General features: G+C 40.1%; 1 protein-coding gene across 1 annotated transcript; it reads left to right on the top strand.

Moving 5' to 3' along the window:
* Positions 1-1912: 1912 nt before the first annotated feature.
* LOC109881611 (zinc finger protein ZIC 2) lies at positions 1913-7637 on the top strand. The gene is made up of 4 exons (XM_020473723.2): positions 1913-2130; positions 2571-4956; positions 6218-6381; positions 6610-7637. Exons 2-4 carry the CDS (start codon positions 3978-3980, stop codon positions 6808-6810), a joined length of 1344 nt encoding a protein of 447 aa, XP_020329312.1. The 5' UTR covers positions 1913-2130; positions 2571-3977; the 3' UTR covers positions 6811-7637.
* Positions 7638-8510: the final 873 nt, after the last annotated feature.

Below are 8510 nucleotides of genomic sequence, written 5' to 3'. Positions count from 1 at the left end.
CAAATTTCACAAGTTAAACATGTTGCATATAAAAATCATGTCCATCTTTTAGTCTTTAGCCAACATTTGATGAACAAATTACACATACATTGTATTAAATTCATTGATGAGATGAGGTAAACGTTATTATATTTTAAGACCTATCAATTTATTTTTACAAAATTACTTTCGAAATCTAAGGTTTCAGCATTGCTCCATGCATGGAGGGAGTTGAGTTGTGTAAATAGTTTCTCCACAAATTGCCACTGATCCTCTCATGAATGAAGCAAGAGGACAGTTGTCAATCTGAGGATGGGTTGACTTTTATGTTACTTTTTTTCAGATTCATTTGTTTGACCCAAAGGTTTACAACATTAACATATGTAAATGAAATCTGTAAAAATTATTATTATCCAAGTCACTCTTGGCGTGTATACTTTTTACTTTCCAATGATTTGAAAATCAACTGTTGCACTCATAGATTATTTAAAAAATCGGTTGGAGCAATCTATTCAGGTTTCAAGAGGGAAAATAATCTCTAAAAGGCTTTTAAAATGTCCATGGACGATGCTCAACAACATAAATAGTACTGAGTAAAATTATCCGTGATATTGACTCTATCAGAACTTTGGGTATCTGGGTATTGACTTAAAAGGTCTGCATGCACCTGTGGTATAAACTAATAATTACCATTGGTAGGTCGACTATACGTCCTTCAAAGTGTCATAAAGTATATTTTGTCTTACTTTTAGAATATAAAAAGCCACCATGCATAATTCAAATTAAAAGGAAGCACACCTCCCTAGACTTTTTTAGAAACCAAATTAATAGATAAGCTACACATAAAAATAACAGGTGTATAGGCTGCCAACTTTTTAATGTATATTTATAGAAATGTCTATTTATCGACCACCTTGGGATACATACAGTATGGTGTTATCATCTACGAACAAGTGGCTCACTCGATAATACGATTCCAATCTCAATGGGATCTCTAGGGTATAATACAAGCGAATGAATGTATTACTTTACAAACCATATTAGTAAAAAGAATGGTCCGTGGTTAATATGGCTATGATAGAATACCCGAATATTGTTAGCTTAATTCAACGAGGAGCACCCGTCTGAACTTACCAAAAGAGTGAAGTAGTTCAATTCTCTTTTTCTGATTCGTTAGAACGCTCCTAAAGCCCGTAAGGCTACTTACTTCAGACGCCCAGCTGGAAGAAGCGAGCGAAATCTTTAAAAGTGTTTAACAAAAGGCGCTTTGTTATTAAAAAGAAAAAATGTTTATTTTACAGAAGAAGCCAAAAGTGCCGCATATGTGGTCTTAACGGGTCATAGGTCAAACATCTATGAATCACACAAGGTCACGGAAACCACACAAGTAACCTTCCAATGCGTCAACATATTGATATTGTCAAATATGAACTAGTGAAATACGCCCAGTTTCCTTCACCTTTGCGTTAGGCGCTGTGCCATTAAGGCATAAAATACATTGTTTTATTTACTAGCCTTGTTGTCGGACATATTCAGATCATAAGCAATGTCGTGAATATTTGGATAGAATTTATGTGGGAGTTGTTTTCTCTGTAAACTAGGCATAATCAAATGTGTGTTGGTATCAATATATTCATTTCTATACATTTTTATAATGTTTTTTATATTTCTAACCCTTTTCAAGACTTTCTGTCTCTGAGTAATCTGTTGAAATACTGGTTTTAGGGGATTTTCAGAATCCCCCTTTCTCCTAAGTTTGAGGGAAATAAGAACCCACAGATATGCGCCTTTGGTCCGATTGAGTTCTTTCTCTCTAATTTATTTTAATTTTTATCCTATCAAGTGACAGGGAAGGGGTTTTCCTCCGAAATAGAGAAGTTCTTTAGAGAGGTCGGCATACGTGACTTTGAACTTGGATCAGCTCCTGCGTGTCCCGCGGTGCGGAGAGAAATTGGAAGAATGGCAGAGAACGCTCCGGCTGCCCCCGCTTTGGGGCTGAGAGAGGGACAGGATTCCCAAAGTTTTCAGACGTCCTACTCCCGGTCCCATTATTGACCGTTTTTTTTGAGTATTTTAGAGTCGAGAGGGACAAGAGAAAATATGATGTGTCTTGGAGCAGGAGGACTTGTGGGACTTGAATTCAATGGAAGTGTAAGTAAACTTCCTTTCCCTTTAGTGAGTACATTTCAATGCGCAGCTTTGATTTTGAACGCAATCTATACAGTACGCGCTTTGGACGAAAAGACTCACGATAGTAGCAAACCTTGTGAGCTGGCCATGTTTTTGCAGACATGAACAGCCGGCGAGGTTTCTTGTTCTGATTGAGTGTGACTTTATGGTAGGCTATGGCAATTGAAGACCATTCGGCTTTCGAGTGAAGGCTATTTGTTATATAGAAATCTGTTTTCTTTATTAGCCCATTGCGTTGTAATATGAAGCTCTGTTGTCACCAAACTCACCCACGTGTAGGGGTAATGTTCACCAAATTATGACTAATCCGAAATGATGTGTGTAGGCCTATGCAATATGTTTTGCATTAGGGCTATCTATAGTTAAACTCATCTAATGCATTTCGTTTTTTGCTTTTGCAGGAGAGAACGTTCAAACATAGGCTCGTGCGGTTGATTGCAGCTAAAATAAACAAAAGTCATATTTTGCAGCTAAGGCAAGACTGACAAACTGTACAAGATATCTAAGCAAAATGGACAAACCACCGACCCAACTCTCTATGAAAACAAGGTAAATGTAAACCTCGGGTGCGTGGCGGTGTAATACTTGGAACAAATGTACGTAGGCTATTGAGTCTATAGCTCACTGATGGCTGTAGGTGCAGAGGCTTTGAACATACATCATTTTCTTTATAGGGGTAAATGATCAGCAACTATTTTAAGGGAGTACTCTAGAGTCTGCAGTATAATCACTTATATTTTATGAAATGGTATGTTGTGTTCTGATATGCTACATTATATGCTTATGTTTCTGCTGTATATTCCTACTTTTCTATAGCAGAGCTTGTGTCGCACATATAAATACTGTATTTATTTGTAAGAGAAACACGGTCAAAATATAAAATAGTGGTTTGGCTAAATTATTGACTATCGTTTCTAATGAAATCCGCCTGTCTAATGTTGAATGAAATGTGCAGACCCCACCTTCTACCCCAAAACCCCATTCGCTAGTTCACTTACAGTTATTTCTTTAACTCTATAGCTCAGGTTTTTAAACACCATTATCACACAACGTGCAATGTCGTATTGTCAATCCACCCGTTATACATCAACCTATAAAATTAAGGTTTTAAGGCTTCATATCCGATATTATTTTCTCTCCTTCTCTCTCTCTCTCTCTTCCACTAAATGCCTCTCCTAAAAAGTAGGCGGCAATTATTAGTGGAAAATGGCGATCAGCTATTAGTCGCTAAAGCGGTACCTGCTATTGGAGGGGCACCTGGGATTGATGAGACGCAGTGGCCAATGAGACTGCGTGGAATGAATGGCCGGGCTTCAGTTAAAGGGGGCGTAAGAGTCGCTAGTGCCAGTCCACGGAGAAAGAGGGACCCTCCGCAATAAACACAGGCAAGCGAAAGAAATAAACACACAAATCGGAACAACAATCCGAGATGCTGCCAAACCCCGCTCTCTCTTCGTGCTAGGACAGATATTAAGATCATTATTCAATTTTTCGCGTGTGTTTAAAAGCAATCAACATTCACAGTTTCCAGAGGAAAAACGCAAAGGAATCTCTTTACTTCCTTTGATGGGGATTTTTTGGTTGTTGTTAAAAGTTAACTACCAGTGAATATAAACGTGTTCGGTAAGACGAGCTGTATAGGTTTTTTTCGTCCTATGAGTGGATCATCGCGTTGAGCTTCGCCTGATATGGTGGTTCCATGCATGGAAGTTGTAATTTCGATAACTGAATAGACAATTGAATTGTATTTTTTCTACTTTTTTGTTATACACACAAGCCTATTCGAACGAAATTCGCTTTGAGAGACCATGTTACTGGACGCAGGTCACCAGTTCCCCGGACTGGGAGTTGGCACGTTTGCCAGGCATCACACAGCGAGCGAGATGCAGGAGAGAGACTTGAGTTTAGCACAAAATAGCTTCGTCGACTCGGCACACATGGGTGCATTTAAACTGAACCATGATCTTTCTCCAGTACAGAGCTCTGCCTTCACCTCCCAGGCGCCCGGCTACCCCGCAGGGGCTTTGGGGGCTCATGCAGCCCATGTCACCTCGTACGCGAGTTCCCCTTTCAACACCACCAGGGACTTTCTCTTTCGCAGCCGAGGCTTCGGAGAATCATCTCCGGCGAGCAGCCAACACGCTATTTTCGGCCCCACGGCGGGGTCTCTTCATCATACCCACACAGACAGCCAAGGCCACATTCTGTTCCCCGGGATTCACGACCAGCATGCGTCCCACGGATCCCCGAATGTGCTCAATGGGCAAATGCGTCTTGGACTACCGGGCGAGGTTTTCGGGCGTTCCGACCAGTACCACCAGGTCTCCAGCCCAAGGACCGACCCTTACTCGGCCGCCCAGCTCCATAACCAGTACAGCAGCATGAATATGAACATGGGGATGAACATGGGAGCTCACCACCACCACCACCCCGGTGCCTTCTTTCGCTACATGCGGCAGCAGTGCATCAAGCAGGAGCTCATCTGTAAATGGATCGACCCAGAGCAGCTGAGCAACCCCAAGAAGAGTTGCAACAAAACTTTCAGCACCATGCACGAGCTGGTCACGCACGTCTCCGTGGAGCACGTCGGGGGACCGGAGCAGAGCAACCACATTTGCTTTTGGGAAGAGTGCCCCCGCGAGAGCAAACCGTTTAAGGCGAAATACAAACTGGTGAATCACATTCGGGTCCACACGGGTGAGAAACCCTTCCCCTGCCCCTTCCCTGGATGTGGCAAGGTCTTCGCAAGGTCGGAAAATTTGAAGATTCACAAGCGTACACATACAGGTAATTATACGATATTTATAGCATTTTACCTCTCGCATTTATTCGTTTCGCAAATGTACACTGCACATTTTAGAATTCGCCATGCCAATGCGCCATGCTTTATTTCATCATAGCCAATTGTAGCCTATGGCCTGCAAAAAGCGCCTTTTCTCGTCGCCAAAATGCCCCAGACGATATTTAATCAATAGTGGTATTTTTAGACTGCCAAAGTAGACATTCACATCTATGGTCAAAGTAGATTTAGATTAAAATATATATATATATATTTCGCTATAGCCTAAAGTGTGAATTCGATTATCCAATAGTACCTGGCGAGTCTGGAAACAATTAGCGTTTACACAGTTTTGAAGAAATGAAATGTTTCGCAGCAATTTGCTAAATTATGTAATATGCTTTTGAGGTTTTGTGGTTCCTCAACTTTAAAATGGGTCAAAGGCGAGGTTAAGGCTTCTGGCTTGCAGTGCATTGCTTGCGCGGAGTAGGCTCCTGTAGCTTAAATCTCATCAACCGGTTGAATGTTTATGCAAGACTGAGATTTTAGGATTCTATTCCGAATGCCTCGCCTCTTTTTCAGAAAATAGATTTTGTTATTTTATTTTGTCCACTGAGAAATAATGTTTGGCTTTTTGGTTTTAGGAAATCTTTTGGTGTGCTTACTCTTCAGGCGCATGCGAGTGTGAATGTGTGTCATGGCCCTTTTCTTTTCTCACGCACAATCCATTGATACTAGGTGCTAGACGGGCCATTACCAGCCTTTCACATTTTCACTACTTTCTGTGTGTGTGTGTGTGTGGGGGGGGGGGGGGGGGGGGGGGGTGCAGCTATGGAATTGGTCAGGTGCTAATTCCTTATTGTTTCATTGCATTTCACTTTTGAAGTAGGATATTAAATAAATATTCTTAAGTAATTTTTTACATAGTACTTACATTCAATTGCTGTGATTCAAAACAAATAGCCATAGGCCTAAATGTTTTACTATTTCTTAAAACCCACCATTTCCTGCATAAAAGAGAAAACGTTAACCCTCTTTAAATTAAGTTGGTGATACAACTGAGATTTAACCGAATAGAAGGCATGTGTGAGCACCACTGCATTCACTAACTTTGACGAATAGCTATATGACTTAACCCGCTACTCGTGGTTGAATGGCCATGTTATTGAACGCAACTCGTATAGTATTAGGCCTAAGGCATAGTCGTTTTGTAGGCTTTTGCTGAGGAACTGCATCTAACGTGTCTGTTTTATCCCTATTTTTATGCAGGAGAGAAACCATTCCAGTGTGAGTTTGAAGGCTGTGACAGGCGGTTTGCCAACAGCAGTGACCGAAAGAAGCACATGCATGTCCACACGTCTGACAAACCATATCTTTGCAAAATGTGTGACAAGTCCTACACACATCCCAGCTCTCTGCGAAAACACATGAAGGTAAATGGACTTTGTCTTTCACTTTCCAGCTGATATTAACACGTAGCTTAAGGCTTGTTTACGTCTGTGTTTTGCGTGCTTAGGACATGTTTTGTCGTGGATTTGTTTTTCCTCTGTTATTTAGGCCTACACAATTACCTTCCCCATCATTACTGAAGCACTTTGAAGTCCTACTTCACATTGTCCCATCATGATATCATATACAAATAGTACCTGCACTTTTTCCAGGTCCACGAAGCGGCCCCCCCTCCAGCGTCCGACTCCTCGCCTGCAGCCAGTTCTGGTTACGAGTCATCCACACCGCCCGGCTTAATCTCCCCCACCACCGAGACCCAAAGCAACAACAATCTTTCACCCGCGTCCGCAGTCCACAACAACAACAACGGTCACAGCAGCCTATCGTCTAATTTCAGTGAATGGTATGTTTAGGACTGAACCGAACAGCGAATAACAGAACCATTGCTCAGAACCCCAACCAGCGCAGGAGATTCGGACACTCATGCACGGAGGAGAGCATGAATACTATGAACGCTTCAAAAGCATATGAATAGATGTAAAACCACCAGGGAAGAGAACTCACTTACCAACAGAAGAAAATATGTAATATGTTCAAGGAGCATTCAATATATTTGTAAATAATTATTACACTCCCTCTTCCCCATTGGTTGTGATAGATTTTTGTCGTTCTGTGGTGTATAGATGTTCCTTCAATGGTAGCTATTTCTCTAACTGGACTTTTAGTGCACATTTTACGATTCAAGTTGTATTATGATGTTAAATATTGTGATCCTAAGGCAAATTGATTGTAACTATACTAAACATCTATAAACTGGAAAGAGTGCCAAAGTTAACACTTAACTCAAACAGTCCACCATATTTTGCTTGTGAATGTTGGCTTATATTTTAGTTTGCTGGGCTTAACTTGTGATGTTTTGTGCTTTGCAAGTTTTTAATTGTGAAATGCTATCTGGAAGATTAGACGTTGTACCTTTGGATTTTCTGTAATTTACATCCTTCCTTTTGTAAATATCTACTACCATATTTATCCGTTTGTAATTAAATTATGGTATTTACTACAAATTAAACAATATTTATAAAGAATGTTTCTTTACTATAAATATGTACAATTATGAGCTAAACAGGGACAGTTGTTTTGTTATGTGCTTTTGTTCAAAGTCAAAGAGGTGTTTTCTTCATTATTGTGATAAGAATTTTACTGCATACAAATATAATAAAAGTGTTGCAAGTGTTAAAAAAACATTTCCCTCTCTTGATGTCTTCATACCCAGAATAGGCACACAAAAAAAAATCCTGTTGTTTTTATGGTTATGGTTTTTATGGTTAATTACCGGCAAAAAAACGGAACATTTTACAGTAATGCACTGTTAAACCAAAATGTATTTGGAATTTATTGTAACATAGTTTACCTTTTTTTTAAATATATATATATATTTTTTTACTGTAACTTAAAGGTAAGTGACTGACAGTAAATTACCATAAAAAACAACAGGATTTTTTATTACACAACCACTTGTGAATACTTAGACTGAGACTCATGTTTTTTAACAGTGCACTCTACTGGTGCCCGAAGCTGCTTCTTTGGCGGGTCATTTCAGATCAGCTTTTTCATATGAGACCTATTTTCAAAGCAGGCTATGCCCCACATTAGGTCAGTTAGAGCATGCATGCTATGAGGATATGGGTTATCTGCACTATGTAAATGACATTCTGCTTCCAGTGTTGAAACAAGCATTGCTTAGGATATTGTTTCTTTATGCCCTCAGATCATTCCCAAATGTTGGAGTTTACCTCTTAAAAACCCGTCAGCTCTATAGCACCAAGTCTTATGCATTAGTCATAGCCTGTAATTGATTTTTTTATGAACATGTATGGTCTGCAACTCCTGCGAATGTGGCATGCATTTTCAATATGTCGGGCTAAATTAAAAGTTGCAAGATTAACGCGTGGACTAGGCCGAACCAAACCATCTCGCTGGTCACAAAACAAACATTGTGGCTTATTTATGCATGCTAGGCCAAATTGTAAACTCAACTAAAATGTATGTCTACTTGAAAGTAAAAATACTCTAAATCAGGCTACTCGAACCCGCATGTTATATGCAGGCTAAC

The sequence above is a fragment of the Oncorhynchus kisutch genome, linkage group LG2, assembly GCF_002021735.2.
Source record: "Oncorhynchus kisutch isolate 150728-3 linkage group LG2, Okis_V2, whole genome shotgun sequence".
NCBI lineage: Eukaryota > Metazoa > Chordata > Actinopteri > Salmoniformes > Salmonidae > Oncorhynchus > Oncorhynchus kisutch.
This window is presented reverse-complemented; position numbering and strand designations above follow the sequence as displayed.

Coding starts and splice junctions, on each gene's coding strand:
- LOC109881611 (XM_020473723.2), top strand. CDS start 3,978: ATGTTACTGGACGCAGGTCACCAGTTCCCCGGACTGGGAGTTGGCACG. Junction 4,957..6,217: donor TCACAAGCGTACACATACAG/GTAATTATACGA, acceptor ATTTTTATGCAG/GAGAGAAACCATTCCAGTGT. Junction 6,382..6,609: donor CTCTGCGAAAACACATGAAG/GTAAATGGACTT, acceptor CACTTTTTCCAG/GTCCACGAAGCGGCCCCCCC.